This window comes from Cervus canadensis, chromosome 23, assembly GCF_019320065.1.
Source record: "Cervus canadensis isolate Bull #8, Minnesota chromosome 23, ASM1932006v1, whole genome shotgun sequence".
Classification (NCBI taxonomy): domain Eukaryota; kingdom Metazoa; phylum Chordata; class Mammalia; order Artiodactyla; family Cervidae; genus Cervus; species Cervus canadensis.
The window spans coordinates 48,151,305-48,168,163 of NC_057408.1; the positions used below are offsets into that span (position 1 = coordinate 48,151,305).

Sequence of the window (16,859 nt, forward strand, 5' to 3'; positions counted from 1 at the left end):
ACACTCTGAGATCAGCTTGGGAGTCTGTCTGGAAGGCAGGCATCTGGTATCAATTTGCGACAATATAAAATCAAAGCTGAACTCCCATGTAAATACACTTAAAAAAAAAATTCCACAAGTCCCTTCCCTACATCTATGTCTCCATTTCTTCCCTGCAAATAAGTTCATTAATATCATTTTTTCAGATTTCATATATATGCATTAAATACAATATATGGCTGTTTCTCATTGTAGTATGACTCAAACCAACACAACATTGTAAAGCAATTTTCCTCTAGTTAAAATAAATTAATTTAAAAAATAAATTTAAAAAAGATTTTAAAAATTTCATATTTCACCAGCCAGCATGTATCTTATCCATTTCCTTATATTTCAGTCTTGACTTCTTTTTTTCTGGCTCCAAAGAACTAAAGTTACAGATAACAAATGTTGCACCTCTTAATAAAGATCTACTGGCTAAATTCTTTCTAGCTCTGTGAAATACAGCTTAGAGGGAACATGTATCTAGATGAGTGACTGGATTGAAATATTCCCTTACCATCTCCTCCAATCTGCTTGCTTGTGTTTGGAGCAAACAGGGTCAGATAAAAAATCTGGTTGAGTCACTCTACATATCCAGGGCAGCTCCCCACAGACACATCCAGTCAAACATGGGCTGGATATGTACGTGACAAAGACCTGCACATATTCTTGGACAGTTCAAGTGTCCAGAAAACAATCTGGACCCTAAAGCAAAACCCGTTTTGCTCAGGAAGGTCACAAAACTTGTCTGAATGAACTTTTAACACATGACAAAGGCAATCAAGCTCAGCGGCAGGAGTATGGTTCAGGATTAGACAGGATCCTGGCTCTGCGAACTCCATTGTGCATTGGAGAGAAAAGTAAGCTCCACGGAGTTCAATTCCCTCATATACATAGTAATGTTAGCCTCTATGAAAGCGCATTAGCAGAGGTGTTGGGATATAATAATCACATTGAATAGTTACTGAGAACTATGGTTTTTCCAGTAGTCATGTACAGATGTGGGAGTTGAAACATAAACAAGGCTGAGTGCCGAAGAATTGATGCTTTCGAACTGTGGTTCTGGAGAAGACTCGTGAATGTCCCTTGGAGAGCAACGAGATCAAACCAGTCAACCCTAAAGGAAATAAACCCTGAATATTCATTGGAAGGACTGATGCTGAAGCTGAAGCTCCAATACTTTGGTCACCTGATGCAAAGAGCTGACTCATTGGAAAAGACCCTGATGCTGGGAGAGATTGAAGGCAGGAAGAGAAGCAGGTGACAGAGGACGAGATGGTTGGATGGCATCACCGACTCAATGGACATGCGTTTGCACAAACTCTGGGAGATGGTGAAGGACAGGGAAGCCTGGCGTGCTGCAGTCCACGGGGCCACAAAGAGTCAGAGATGACTAAGAAACTGAACAACAACAATGTATGTACCTAGCATTGTGCAAAGTGCCTCAGAGAAATCAGATTTAATCCTGGCTGTTATGCCATGAGTCTGCTGTTGTTTAGTCACTGAATTGTGGCTGACTCTTTGCGACCTCATGAACTGTAGTCTGCCAGGCTCCTCTGTCCATGGGATTTGCCAGGCAAGAATACTGGAATGGGGTATATGATTATTAATATGTCCCACTCTTACAGAGATTCTGGAATCTGCCTATGGGCACACCCGGGAAATGGCAGATCTGAGATGGGAAGCTATTTCCACATGGCTCTGCAGCTCATAACATTAGTGTGTAATAAGTACACCATGATTATGAAAAACCACCCGTAAAACAAGAAAAAGATGCGATTATTGCTGGAATGTTAAGACTCCATCCTGGGACTTCCCTGGTGGTCCAGTGGCTATGACTCCGTGCTCCCAATGCAGCAGATCCAGGTTTGATCTCTGGTCAGAGAACTAGATCCCACATGCCACAACTAAGATCCGGCACAGCCAAATAAATAAATAACTTTTTTTTTTTTTAAAGACCGCATCCTGGCCTTACTTTGAATAACAGAGCAAGTACAAAATCACTAGACACTGGGTGCTTGTTTAGTTACTGCAGCAGACTATTATGCAGCTTTGCAAAGGCATGTTTTCCTTCTCTTGAGAACATATCTTTATCCTCCACACTCGAGATCACTCAGACTTCAACACCTGGTAATTAGTTGCAAACATGCACAAGCTGAACCCAGGAATTGTTTGAAAAAAAATCTCATGATCTTGCTCAAGGGTCCTTTTTTCTTTAATAAAAAGAAATTATATGTCTTAACTGAAATTAAATGCACAAAATTTGACTTTTTTTTTTTAATTGACATGCTCAGCATTTACCTTAAAAGGTAACATTAGAATTTTTAGACCAGAAGACCAATGAGCATAAAACTTGGTTTTTCTTGAAGCTGAAAATGTATACATCCTCAACCAAAACGTTATTTATGACCCCATATACATCACCTCGAGCTATGTGGAGAGTAAAGGCACAATGTTATGAGAAACAAGACAATGAGAAGAAACAGGGTCAGAACTTTCTTGGTGGTCCGGGGGCTAAGACTCTGAGCTCCCAATGGAGGGGGCCTGGGTTTGATCCCTGGTCAGGGAACTAGATCCCACATGCCACAACAAAGAGTTTGCATGCCGCAAGTAAAGATCTTGCACGCTTCAACTAAGACCTGGCACAGCCAAATAAACAAATATTAAATAAAAAAAGAGGGTCATCTTTAGGTCTCTTAATTTTTTCTTCTAGAGAATATTTCTTAAACGCACAGCATTGGACTGTGCTCACACCCATCCTCTCTGTCACTGAGATGGCTCTGCTGTCCTGTCAGTCCACACACTGGAAACCGGGTGGGGGGGGTCTCCCTTGATGCCTCTGTTCCCCGCCCTCCACAGCCAGTCCATCTCCAAGTTCATCCCACTGCACCCTAAATCTCTGTGAGATCCACCCCCTTCCCCTCACCCCCATCACTGCCACTCCAGCCCAGTCGCCACCATCCTCAGCCAGGACACTGGCTATTCTGGTTTCCTCCCATCTGTGGCTTCGCTCATCCACCTGTCTTTCCACGCTGCCGCCGGCCCAATCATTTCAAAACACAGGTTTCACTCTGGTTCCACCTGGCTGGTGACGTCACATTGCTCTGCTGATAAACATCAAAATCCTCCCCGTGGTCCTCACTTCACTCTGGGGTCCAAACACACTGCCTGCCCTTCGTCTACTTCCTTCACATCTTCCTGCTTCTTCCCACCAGAGACCCTGCCCAGGCTGGTCCTGTGGTCTACACACTCCTCCCAGCCGTGTTCACCCTTTAGACACCTCCAGAAGCCAGCCCTCCCCACCATAAGCAGGTCAAACCCACTGTGGCGCTCATCGCAGGCCCTGACAGGACCAAGGCCCTCCCCTCTGTCCACGCACCACAGTCACAGCCCTACACCTGCGGGTGATTATTTAAGAGTCTCTAACTAGACACAAGCTGGCAGTGACCACCCAAGTCATGCATGTGTGTGCATGTGCAGTTGTGTCCGACTCTTTGCGACCCCATAGACTGTAGCCCATCAGGCTACTCTGTCCATGGGATTCTCCAGGCAAGAATATTGGAGTGGGTTGCCATGCCCTCCTCCGGGGGATCTTCCCCACCCAGGGACTGAACTCATGTCTCTTATGTCTCCTGCACTGGCAGGCAGATCCTTTACCAGAACTGGCGCCTGTCAATTCTATCCCATTTTTGAGTCAGTCATCCCCTCACTGTCTCCACTCTAGTCTCGAATTGAACCTGCAGTATCTCCGAGGTGCACCCATATTTCCAAATAAGGTCACATTCTGAGGTTCCAGGTGGGAACCCCATACCCACAAGAGCTGCAGAGATGGGTGACCCGGAGGACTTCAGGGCACATAGGCAGTGCCCCAAATCCATGTGGTCGCCGAGCATCACAGTGACAAGTTAGTGCTGGGGGTTAGTGACGTCAGAGGCCTCCGGTCTCTACTTCTCTCTGGGGCTCCGAACACCAGCTTCCTCGCTGGTCTCCCTCCCTCCAGGAGAAATTTCCAAGTGTCCATGAACCTCCTGAAATTCTTTCTAAAATTCTCTCTGTATAAAAATAGATGAGAAAAAAAAAAAAATAGATGAAACCCCAGAACAGAAAATTTTTCATGGGCACGAGTTCCTCTTTCCGAAGTGACAACTAAGATGCCAAAAGGGTTAAAAACAAAAGGCACTGCTCTCCTTCCTCCAGCCAACCCGCCTCCAGCTTTTCATCCCCTGCTCTGTTTACACCTGTCCTTGCTCACAGGCCTCCCTCCTTCCTCCGAAATGAAGTTCACCTCCATCACCAGGCACTGAGCACTGGGCCGCCAGTCCCTGCAGGCTCAGCTCCAAGGCCACCTCCAGGACAACCGCCCGCTCCAGAAGGGGACCAGGGAGCCCCGCTGCCTCGGTCTGTAATTCTCCTCTCTTCTGGAAGGCAGGTGCTGGCCCACTCATACCTGAACCACCAAAGGACCTGATGGTTCACACACAGGCGTATGAACAACCTAGCACAGGGACGGGTTGCTGCTGACCCCACGCCACATGGGTTACACCCCGGACCCGGACAAGCCCCACCTCTGTCTTCTCAGAGGGGTCAAAGAGCAAAGGCAACGGCCAGGTGCCGAGAGACCTGCGAGCAGGGAGGGGATGCCAAGTCCATCACCAAAGTGGCATTCACCCGACTCCGTGGTCATGGCCACAGGGACCTTTGAGGGTGCCCCAAGAGCCCTCACACTCCAGGGGTGTCCTGCCTAGAGAAGGCGGCTGAGCAGGCAGACCATAGGAGGAGGGCCAAGGCTTCTGCAGGGGAGGGAGCAGAGACGCATCTTCCAGAATTGTCTTGGCAGGTAGCACTCCCCTCCTGCAGCCCCGATGGGCAAGGCAGGGTCTTGCATGCCTGGGTGTGGACCGAACCGGCTCTTGCTCTTGACCGCACCGCTGTGCTGCTCTAAGCAGATGACACCGAACATGTGATTCACCCCTTCTTGCTGCCCTGTCCTCGAGACTGTTATTTTCCAGTGTACAAAAGGACACAAACGCTAAGGGAGGGGGTGGAGGTGTCCTCAGCTGCTCTTGTCTTATTTTACTAGTAGAAATTGAACCAATTTACTACTAGAAATTGAACCAATGCGGTAAATCATCTGGAAGCAAAAAGCTCCACTCTGGATGATCTAAGCAGACCCTGTCAGATTTCTCAACTGCTTTTTGACTGATGGTGTAGGCAGAGCAGGGCAACTGTGCACAAAACAGCTACGGTCTTACTGGTCAACCACCAAGGACCAAACCTCTGCTAGGTGCAACACCTAGGGCGGGAAGTTTTTAAAAATTTATTTTATTTCTATATTCAACTGCACTGGGTCTTAGTTGCAGCATGTGAACTCGTAGCTGTGGCATGTGGGATCTAGTTCCCTGACCAAGGATCGAACTCCGGGGTCCCCTGCATTGGGAGAGGGGAGTTTCAGCCACTGGAAGTCCCCAGGCAGGGATTATTATCCCCCAGCCTGCAGGTGAGGATATTGACGCTCAGAGGGGTTACAAGAGTTTCCTCAAAAGGTGTCGCTATGTGGCAGAGTTGTCTGACTCCAAGTTTGGTCCATCCACTCCTGAATATATTCACTCAATTTTCTGGGAAGGAGGCAGAGCAGCAGGGGTGTGGGAAAGCAGGAACCGACACCAAACTACTGTTTGGAGAGAGCTGTTGTTATTGGGAAAATTTTCCACGACTCGGGCTCCAAACCAGGGTTCTCTGTTGGCCTGTCCCTCGAGGTTATCATATGAAAGTCAGAATCCTTGCTTGATGAGAAAGCGTTGCTGGCCAAAAATACTGTACAATATTTCTTTGTACTTGAACATCCTGACTTTGGTTGACTCTAGCCTATAGGTCTGAAATACATGAGGCCCTAGCATTTTTGTTCTCTGGAGGTTAACCAATATACAAGTGGAAGTTGCAGGCAGGAAGAAGAATAAAACTCTACAGCATTTAATAGAGTTCTTTGTTTTTCTTAAGTGAAACAACTACATTAGAGTTTGTGGTTTATTTTTAAAACTCTTGGCTTGGAACCAGAAAACCCAGGTTTCAAAATTCCAGCTCTGCCATGTATGGGGTACGTGACCATGGACATGACCACTTTCTTCTTTGTGGTCTCAACTTTCTAGTCTATAAAACAGCTACCACATTGCCTTTCTGAAAACGATTTAGCATATACGAAAGCGCTTTGTAAATTATAAAGCCCCAAACAAGTAAGCAGAACTTAATAATCAGAAGCTTGTCTTGTGGTGGATAAACTGAATCCTCAAGGACTTACACAATCACCTTTGTAATTTGTAATCTCATCTTCCTTCCTCACAACTCCCTCTTTAATAGCAAACTTTATTCAATTCAATAAAACATAAAAAACTTCATCAAGAACCACTTTTCCAAATCAGATCAACCATTTATCTCCTAACATCCCAATTTTTAAAATTATTTTTGATTGAAATCTAGTTGACATACACTATTACATTAGTTTCAGGGGTACAACCTAGTGGTTCGGCATTTAAAAACATGGATACGTGCAACTCTTAATTCTTTCACCTATTTTGCCCATCCCCACTCCCCATGCCAACATGCCAATTCTAGTCCTCAAGCAAAACATTAGACTTTGGCTGTTCTCCCGTCTCTTACAACCCCCTATCCCCTTCCTAAGATGATCAAAGTAGACACTTTGCTTAATAAATCATTGGGTCAATGAGTAAAACGCTTTAAAAATAAAAATCAGTGTGCTAGACACACAAACCTTTGGCATTCTCGAATATTTTGTTAGTCTCTTCCTGAATGGCTTGCTATCTATTTGTCATGGGTTAAACTTAGATTTGCCAACAAAGGTCCATCTGGTCAAGGCTATGGTTTCTCCAGTGGTCATGTATGGATGTGAGAGTTGGACTGTGAAGAAAGCTGAGTGCTGAAAAATTGATGCTTTTGAACTGTGGTGTTGGAGAAGACTCTTGAGAGTCCCTTGGACTGCAAGGAGATCCAGCCAGTCCATCCTAAAGGAGATCAGTCCTGGGTGTTCATTGGAAGGACTGATGCTGAAGCTGAAACTCCAATACTTTGGCCACCTCATGCGAACAGTTGACTCATTGGAAAAGACCCTGATGCTGGGAAAGACTGAGGGCAGGAGGAGAAGGGGACGACAGAGGATGAGATGGCTGGATGGCATCACCAACTCAATGGACATGAGTTTGAGTAAAGTCCAGGAGTTTGTGATGGACAGGGAGGCCTGGTGTGCTGCGATTCATGGGGTCGCAAAGAGTCGGACACAACTGAGTGACTGAACGGACTGAAACTTAGATTTAAGTACATTCCTACCCTTTAAATTGGGGATAAGATTTTATCCTTTCACACACACACACATTATTACAATATTCCAAGTCCTAAACATCTAGTATTCGCAAGCTCTGTTTTATAAGCTTTTGTCTTTGTGACCAAATGTTCAGCAATAAACTCCACACCACATTAATAATAATCCCATTAAACATAAACTAGTGTGCAATTATCCAAACTGCTAACACAAACAAAAAGGGGAAAAAAACCAGGAAACCTTGGTTGATTATCTTAGAGACTTTTAAAAACCTAACAAAAATAAAAATGCATCACACAGTTTGTAAAGGAGAGTAACAGGTAATGACTTTATGATTCCTACAGATAATACTAAGCAATCTGTTCGAGACTTCGTGTCTGAAAGTTTAGTTTTTAAATTGCACGCAGGTTGAAACTTGAGGTGGGGGGTTGTTAGATTTTTTTTTTGAGGTGTAAAATGGTGGTGGTGGTGACCCTTTGAGAAATTCACAGAATCATGTCAAGTAACAGATTCTGATAAAAATGTTTGGTTTTTCACTCTTCCTCTGATGACCACATTTTGCACAGCTCCCCAGGGGAGAATGGAACCAAGAGACATATGGTGAGGGCCTGGCACACGGGCTGACAAACCAGCTCTCTCAAAGGGAAAAAGCAAAACCCTGGCTTGTAATAACCACTGGCTGATTCCTGTGGTGTAAATGCTCCCACTATGACTGATTTCAGTTACCAATCAGCTCAGATTCCTTGGTCGTCCTGTCCCTACGGAGTCAGTCCAGTATATTCTCAGCTCTGGCAGAAACCCAGATCAGAAACCAGATAGACCAGGGCTCAAATTCTAACTCTAGATTCCAGCTATCAGGCCTCTGGCAAGCTTCCTTAAGCCCTCCAAGCCTCATTGTCCACAGCTCTAAAACGGGTATAAGCACTATGTCTTAGAATTGCCACACAAATAAAACAAAAGAATGCATATGAGGGGCTTCCCTGGTGGCTCAGTGGTAAAGAACCCACCTGCCAATACAGGGGACTCGGGTTCAATTCCTGGATCGGGAAGATCCCCGAAGGAAGAAATGGCAACCCACTCCAGTATTCTTGCCTGGGAAATCCCATGGACAGAGGAGCCCGGTGGGCTACAATTCATGGGGTCGCAGAGAGTCGGACACAGCTTAGGGACTAAACAACGAATGCATATGAAGCCCACTGCACGCAGGAAGGTGCTGCTTCCCCTCCCTGCAGAGCGGGGAGAAGCCACTGTGGGTGGGGTGGGGTTGGTGGATGGGTGGATGATGCAGGGGGAGAGGAGAGACATTCAAGGAGAGAGATTTGGAGCTGCAGGACTGAGGGAGGAGGTGGTAGAGTGGCTAATTTACCAAATAGAATGTTGAGAGTGAATTCTGGTTAAAAATAAAAGACCTAGCAAGTTGGGGGGAGGGGGGGACACTCCCAGGCCTGTCACCAGCAAGTCCCCTAACCACCAAAGAGTTGGGGACAGGTACACTCAGACCCACAGAGAAGGAAGAAAGTCATCCCTAGGAGGGCGTGCTCAGCGCCGTACCTGGGGTCTCTGCAGGGTGATGGGTCTGAAACGGAAGAAGGGGTGTCTGGTGGGGAAGCATCCCACGGAGAGGTCGGTGGGTGCCAGAACCTAGGTGCCCTTTGTGAAGCCAGCGCAGAAGACAGGCGTGCAGGGGAGCAGGAGCGTGCTGGCCACACATGGAAGAAAAGGAGTTTAAGACTGCCGGGACCTGATGTGGGCCTCAGAAAGGTCCCTCTGCCAGCTGGGAAGAAGGGATGGCGGGTCCAAACAGAAGACAGGCGCTTCCAGGAGACAAGGATAGGGGAGCAGCCCTCATCTCGGGGGATAGAGCCCTGGGCGGGGGCAGAGGTCTCGCCCATTTCTGTAAGGAGTCAGGGAACAAACAGTTTAGGCTCTGCGGGCCATGTGGTCTCTGCCACAACTACTCTACTCTGCCTGTAGCACAAGGGCTGCCCGAGACAGTAGAGAGATGAACAGGAGGGGGTATTTCCCAGAAAATCTTATTTATAAACAGCCTGTGGGCTTGAGTGTGCTGACCCCTGGGCTGGGGGAAAGGGGTGATGCTGAGAAGACACTCAGGGTCCAAAAAAGGAAACACACCCAGGAGGGAGGTGGTATTATTATCATTCCCATTTGACGGGTGAGAACCTCAGCACTAAGGAAGTGGGAGAACTACCGCTATACACCCAATTCCTGGGGGCGCCAGGCTCCTGATTCTCCTCTACCTCCCTGTGAACCACGGAAGGCAGGTGGACTAAACAGGTAATGAAGGTGACGGGAATTCAGGTGTGGCCGAGAACCGGGGGCGTGGTGGGGAGCAGGCAGGCACCGGGCAGGACTGGATCCCGTAGACACGGACAGAGGAAACCGCAGGGCCAGCACCGCTCTTAGAGGTCACGGAGGCCACGTTCACCCCCGTCCAGCTGAGGTCAGTCGAACAAGCATTTAGGAGCCTGACTCAAACCACAGCAGAGCAGAGACAAGTGCGTTCGGACACATATCCTGGACCAGACTGCCCACAAGCAGGCTGAGGAATCCTGGGTCAGTAACTTAACATCTCCGTGCTTCAGAATAGGGGTGATGCTGTGTATGACCTGTTATAAATGTGAACTGGCTTATGCGTTGTTCCCTTAGAACCACACCTGGGACATGGTAGTTAAATATAAATACTGCATCAAGGCACTGAGCCAGGGCCCATGGTGGGCACATTAAGTGCCTCTGCCCTGGTGGGGCTCAGACAACAGGCCCAACTCTAACCAAGCTCTCATCACTGGAAAAACCAGCCTGTTGATGTGTGCCTCCCAACAGACAAGGACCATGTTCACGTCTGTAGCTCCCAAAACTGGTACCTCTTACTTGATATTCATCATGTTCATGTTTGTTGAATAAATCATACAAGGCATTAGGTCCCCAAACTAGAATTTCCTCCATGACATAAAACACAGCTCCTAGGGTCACCCTCTGTTCACTCTGTGACCCTGAATTCCTGCTCCTCCACATGGTCGGGACCTGAAATCAACATCTACTAAAGCACTGTGTAAACATGATGGCCTTTTGGTCCACCTTCCCCAGAGGAGGGGACCACGGATCATTTCCGTGACGGGGCTCGTCGAGGCGGGGCTGGACCGCCTCAGTGGCTGTGGCTTCCAGCCTGGATGGAGCGGGCAGGTCAGCTGTGACACCTCTGCAGCCAGAGGAGCACAGCTGACCCTCCCTGCCACCCGGGGAAACCCATTCCTGCATCCATTAGCACACGTCCTGCCAACCGGAGCCACCGGGATAAACTTAGCTCCACCTCTTCATCTGACGCTGAGGTTCAGTTATTCACTTGGCCCCAGGCATTATGCCCGGCCTCCGAGGCAGGTCACAGGGCGCTAGCCTGGAAAAGCACACCACTCCACTGTCCCAGCGCTTTTATCCCAGAAGAAAACTGAGGCGGGGAGGTGAAGCCACCTGCCCGTGGTTACCAGCCAGGGCAGGGACTGGCTCTGAGCCCAGGGGGGCAGGGTACCGGCGTGGCATTCCTGATCGACACGCTGTCACCTCATCCAGCCTCACCTACCGCTCCTTCCCAGTGTGTTCAAAGGCCACCTGCCCTTCGCCCTATCCCTACCTAATAACTCTCCTTCCCGGGGAAAAACGTCCAGGCAGGTGGGGCTCCCCAGGGTGGCTATCGGGACACGGTGCATAGCCAGGCTGTGGCTTCCCCACCCTCCCTGGAGGACAAAGGATCACACTTGAACTTGCTGCCTCCCTGAGCACTTGTCAGCAGTGGGCAGGCTTCCAAAGCCCTTCCCCTTCCGAATTCACTCACAACCTGACAACCTGCTGAGTGTAAGGAAGAGGACGGCAGGTGAACCTTGGGCTCTTGTTTCAGGCCCTGGGAGGAGGCACAAGGGAGCATCCTGACCAAGGCCTGGACCAGCCCGGGGCTGTACCCTTGGCATCCACAATGCACATTGCTGGAAAGATGGCTCAACAATAACTCGGGTTCACTTATTGCTAAAATCCAGAAAGGTCAGTGGCTTACAGCTAAAACAGTGTCACAAAGTCATAATGCAGGGAGGTGACGAAGTGGGGGGATTGGAATCCAAGGCTTGGGGCTCTTCTGCACCACGGGCTCTTTCCATCTAAGACCGGAGTCTCCACAAGGCAACTGCTAACAGAGGTGCTCTAAGAAGCAAAACCCCCACCTTGTTTGAAGTGAATACCCTGGTTCCCATGCACCCCTTCATCAGGCCCCATGGTGCACACGTGTTCACCTGGGCCCCATTCTGCAATTCAGCAGCACCAGGAAGTGGAAGAACCCAGGACTGCTGCCAGCTTCTTCTACCCAAGGGGAAACTTTTAAAGTGAAAGAAAGCCTTGAAACACACTCCCTTTCACCTATTAACGCCTTCCTTGGGCAGAGAACACAACAGGGTGTCAAGCTAGAAGGCATTTTTCTGGCTTCCCCCTTCTGACACCTAGCCACAGAGCAAACCCAGCATAAACCCCAGCGCACTGGCTTCCCATCCCTGGAGCCCCATCCATGTGGCCTGTGGTCCTGGGGTTCTCTACGCACTTCAGTGGAGACTGGCAAGGAGCAGTAAAGCCGGGGACCCCGAACAGCAAGGCTAAATGTGGGGAGGATGACTCGGAGAGGGTGTACAGAATCACAGAAGCACCCCTGGCCTGCTGTGTGTCCTGGACAAACATCTGGTAGGGTCCATAGCTCCCAAATTCTCCTTGGGAGAATCTCCACGGATCAGCACAGTGATCCGTGCAGGGGCAGAGGAAAGGCATCAAGTTCAGGACTTCCCTGGTGGTCCAGTGGCTGAGACTCTGCACTCCCAAAGCAGGAGGCCTGGTTCAATCCCTGGTCAGGGAACTAGATCCCGCCTGCCGCAGCTAAGAGTTCACATGCCGCAACTACAGATTCCACATGCTGGAATTAAAAGGATTCTGCATGCTGCAACAAAGATCGAGGGTCCTGCATGCCATAGCTGGGACCCAGTGCAGGCAAATAAATATATATTAAAAAAAAAAAAAACAAGAAGAAAGAAAGAGAGATGTCAGGTTTGGATCTCAAAGATGTGGGGTCCTATCTTGGCCAACACTGGGTCTGAGAAAGAATCTACACATAGGGAAGCTGTGAGAATTCACTGTGATAAATATCAACTCTCCAGCCCAGAGTACAGAGATCGGTGTCATCAATCCATCAACACATCTGTGCCGAGGTCTGGGCACACACATTTTCCTGCCATATTTCAAGATTTGGAAATACAAGTCATAAATGTGATTAGTTTTACAAGTGTCCAGATGAAAGTAACAAAAAAAGTAAGATTTCGGATCAGGAGAGTCTGATTTTTATATACCCATAACAAACTGAATGTGTGAAATTCCAAGTTCATGGGGAAAAAAAGAGGCAGATCTCAGATGAACTATGGCAGCTTTTCCCAAATTTTCACTTGTATATGAATCATCTGGGGATCTTGTTAAAATGCAAATTTGTACTCAAGTAATCCAGAATGGGACCTGAGGGTTTGTGAAGGTCCAAGAACTCACTTTTGAGCAGCAAGGTTGTTTGGAATTCTTTAAGAAACAAATCCAAGGAAAATATATGATTTAAAAATGACACCCCAGGAGAACATCCGTGAAATAGTATATGGAACCACCCATGCAAGCACTGTTTCTTAAAGCGAGGCACACCAGGAAAGTAAATGACATTCTTTAAACTGCCCCGAGTTCTTCAAGTTGGCCCTGGGTCTGATTCAAATGAGTCTATACTCCACATCACAATTCATCTAAGCATGTGAAAGTTCTCTCTAGCAATCAGAAAAACAACACATTTCTGACAAAACTCCTATAAGCAGTGCAGTGTAGGAAACAAAGTGTCCTAGGAGATTCCAAGTTTCTGGCCATGAGAAGTGGCCATGCTCGCTCTTCAAGGCCTTTCTTCAATCTCAGTCTCACTGATTTATTTCCTCTCTGCACATTACATTTGACACGGTTTCTGTTGACAGCTGTAATTTTTTAAAAAGCCTGTCAAGTTGCCAGATACGGATAATTCCAAAGTCATAAGATGAATGCGACTGTCAAGTAAGGAAGCATCACACTGACTCACTCATCTTAAAGTGTGTGTTGGGGGAGGGGATCAATAAAACATCCATGGGGTTCATCTTTATAGGATCAGCGGTTAAATCGGGCTATTTGGAGGATCAGAAATATTAACACACAAGATTGTCTAAAGGAGATTCTTAGAGACGAAGTGTGAGGTCATTTGATCTCCAGCTGTTGCGAGCAGGGGAACACATCTGTCAAGCATGAGACACAGGCTAGTCTGGCACATGGCTTAGAATAACACCTATGTTTATTACCACTCCTGCCCTGACCCACTGGACAAGCTGGGCTCAGGCTCAAACTACAGAGTCATTAGGAGCCAGTGCATGATGTTAAGACGCTGGGAAACTGCTGAGTCTGAGCCACTCGCCCAGAAAGGAAGGGATCCCCCTCCCCTCCCGCCCACTGGCCTGCTATGCTATGGGGAGACGTGAGCCCTGACAAGAAACTCAGGCCCAGATGGTCACCTGTGCCCAGCATCACTAATCACCCGGGGAAATCACAAGGCTGTCTGACAGGTACACACCCCTGTTCACAGACGTGTGCACTCAACTAGGATGCTGCACACCAAACAGGGTCCTGATTTCAACACTTGGGAGGAAAGAGACTCTGGACAAAATTCTGAAGGAGCCTGGTCCATTCATCACCATCTGTCCATTGGGAGAGGAAGTTAAGTTTTCCAACAGACCACCTTCTTAATAGACCAGAAAAAGCCTAAGTGTTCAGAGAAGCATCACAGGAGAGAGGCTGTAACAGAAAAGGTTCTCCTTCCTCATCTCCAGGCCTGCAACAGGCTGGCAAGTTCCCATCCCAGAAGGGGAAACTGAGGCCCCAGGGAGCTGACATAACTGAGCCATAGGAGGCCTTCCTAACTAACTATTCTGGACGTTCCCTCCCAGGAATCAGGCCTGCACTTCCTCCCGGTTGCTCACTCCTGTTCTACCCCCATCCCACCCGCCTGATGCAGACAGAACTGCCCAGGGTGCCTGGAACAAGCTCTAGCCATTTCCTGAATGGGCGAGTGTCCAGCATTTCATGGTTTTGCTAAGATGCTTGAGACCTGGAGATGACTTAAGCTACCAAACACAACCTTTTGAAAGATGAAAAACTTTTCACTCATTTCAGGGAATTCACGTTGGGATGGAAAAAAGAATCCTCAAGCCCTACTTCCTCTCTGTCTCCCACCCTCAAGGCCTTCAAGGGCACATAAGAAGGGCTTTCCTTTTCTTAGGAAAGCAAAAGGAAAATGCCAAGTGCTCCTGGGACACTGGAATACTTGGAGCGCAAACAGAACTTCTCAGAAGGCATTTGCGGCGGCGTGTCTGCGACAAGTTAAGGCTCACACGCGCCGCTCGGCCGGCTGCCGGACCCACTGCTGGACTCTACGTCCCGCCTAGTCTTGCCGGGCGCGAGGAGAGCGCTTCTCCGGGTCCGGCCCGGGTTTCTGAAAGCTCGTGCTCTCTTCCTTGCAATGAGAGGTTTTGACGCCACTTTTTTTGGTGGGCTCCCGCAACCTCTAACTCCAACCCCACTTGCATGAGCACGGTGCTTCTTCTCGGTGAGTGCCGGGCTTGTGCACACACGTGTGAACACACACACACGCTCCTCAGAGACCTTCCTTCTTCCGCGTGCCCTGGCGGTTTGGAATTCGCGCCAGAAGCCCAGGGATCCGGCAGGGCGCGGGAAGTGGGAGCGCCCGGTGTCCCGCAGCAGAGCGCCGGCCGGGCGGGGTTAGGAGAGGCGCGCGTCGCGTCCTGGCTACTCACCGGGACCTCTGCAGCTGCTCGAAGGCGCTGGAGCCGCTCCCCGGGCCCGCCTGCTCCAGCGAACAGTAGTTCTGCGAGGTCTGCCTGGAGAAGGCGATGGGCAGGATTCCCTGAGTGAACGAGTTGAGGCGGCCCCGACTGCCGCTCCCGCCCCCGGGGGTCCCGCAGCTCAGGAAGGCGGCCGCCGGCACGTGCACTCCGGTAAAGGCATCGTCCTCCTCCAGCTCCTCCGGCCCGGCGTCCCCGGGCCCGTCTGGCGGCTGCGGCTGAACGCCGGCGGCGAAAGGCGCGGGCCGGAGCGGCTGCCACTGCTCCCCCGACGCCCGGCCGGCGCCCAGGGGGCTCGCGAACCCCCGGGCAGCCCCAGGGCCGAGCACGGTCGCGTGGCCGCCGGGGACGAGCGGCGGTAGCGGCGAAGGCGGCGGGAGGCAGGGGCCCGATCCAGCCGCCAACGCCGCCGCCGCCGCGCCCGCCGCGGAGAGCGCGCCGCAGCCGCCCCGCTCGGCGGCGGCGAGCAGGCTGAGCCGAGTCCTCGCGCCGCAGCCGCTGCTGGGCTTGGCCGCGCTGCTGTCCTCGCCGCCGGCCCACTCCTCGTCCTGCAGCGGCGGCCGGCCGTCCAGCGAGATGTTGGTGAGGAAGGAGAGGGCAGCCTGGCGGCGCCGCGGGTCCATGCGCGGCTTCCTGGGGGGGTCGGGCGGCGGCAGCGGCGGCTGGGCCGGCGCTGCGGCCGCGGGCCGGGGCTGCGGCGGCGGCTGCAATCTGCCGGTGCCCGCGGCGTCGGTGCCGGCGCTGCTGGTGCTGCTGCTGCGGACTGCCGTGCCGGCGGTGGCGGCCGTGGTGGCGGCAGTCGCCGCCATTGTGTCCGTCTGCGGCGAGATTTCCGCGATGCCCCCGGAGAAGCGAGCGGCGCCCGAGTGCTAAGCGGCGGGCGCGAGCGCCGGTGACCCGGGCTGGGCAGGGCGCGGGGCGCGGGCGGCGTGCGCGGCGGCCCGGCCCCCCAGCGGGCGGGCCATGCTCGCCCCTCGGTGCTCGGGCGGGGGGCGCCGCCGCCCCGGCCCACGCGCGCGGCTGCTGGCTGGCTCGCTGGCCGTCTGCCCGCCCGCCTGCGGGATCGGTGCTGGGCCCTCCGGGACCCCGCGATCTCCGGCTCCCCGGCCCCCGGGTCGGTATTTATAGGTGCGCGCGCCCCGCGCTCGCTCTGCGAAACGCTCTGTGCAAAAAAAAAAAAAAACACAGTATCACGTGTGGGGGGTGAAACCTGGGAGGAAAACAAAGCCGCAGGCGGCAGCCGCGCAGGCAGGCGGCGGGAGGCGGGGGGCCAGCGGAGGAGGAAGAGGAGGAGGAAGGGAAAACCGAGCGGGTGGCGGGGCGGGGATCTGCCTGACGGTCCAGGTAGTCCGAGCTGACTGCGGGGAGAGTTGGTGGCTCCCTGCCGGGGCGCGCGCCCAAGTGCGGGAGGCGAGCACGCTTCCCCTTCGCGCTTGGACTGGGAATTGCGGGGAGCGAGCAGAGCCCCGAGTCACGCGTGAGGATGTGGTCCCGGGAGGGTTGTGGGTCTGCGGGACGAGTCACTGGAATTGAAGCGATTTGGCCCGCGAACTTGTTAA

The 16,859-nt window shown here is 51.1% G+C and overlaps 1 protein-coding gene across 2 annotated transcripts in view; it reads right to left on the reverse strand.

Moving 5' to 3' along the window:
- Positions 1-16,246, reverse strand: part of CABLES1 (Cdk5 and Abl enzyme substrate 1) — a 99,826-nt gene extending 83,580 nt beyond the window's left edge. For both annotated transcript variants that reach the window (XM_043444068.1, XM_043444067.1), the window contains exon 1: positions 15,253-16,246. In XM_043444068.1, the coding sequence (XP_043300003.1) occupies positions 15,253-16,109 (857 nt within the window). In that variant the 5' untranslated portion in view covers positions 16,110-16,246. The remainder of the gene's footprint in view (positions 1-15,252) is intronic.
- Between the last annotated feature and the right edge of the window lie 613 nt (positions 16,247-16,859).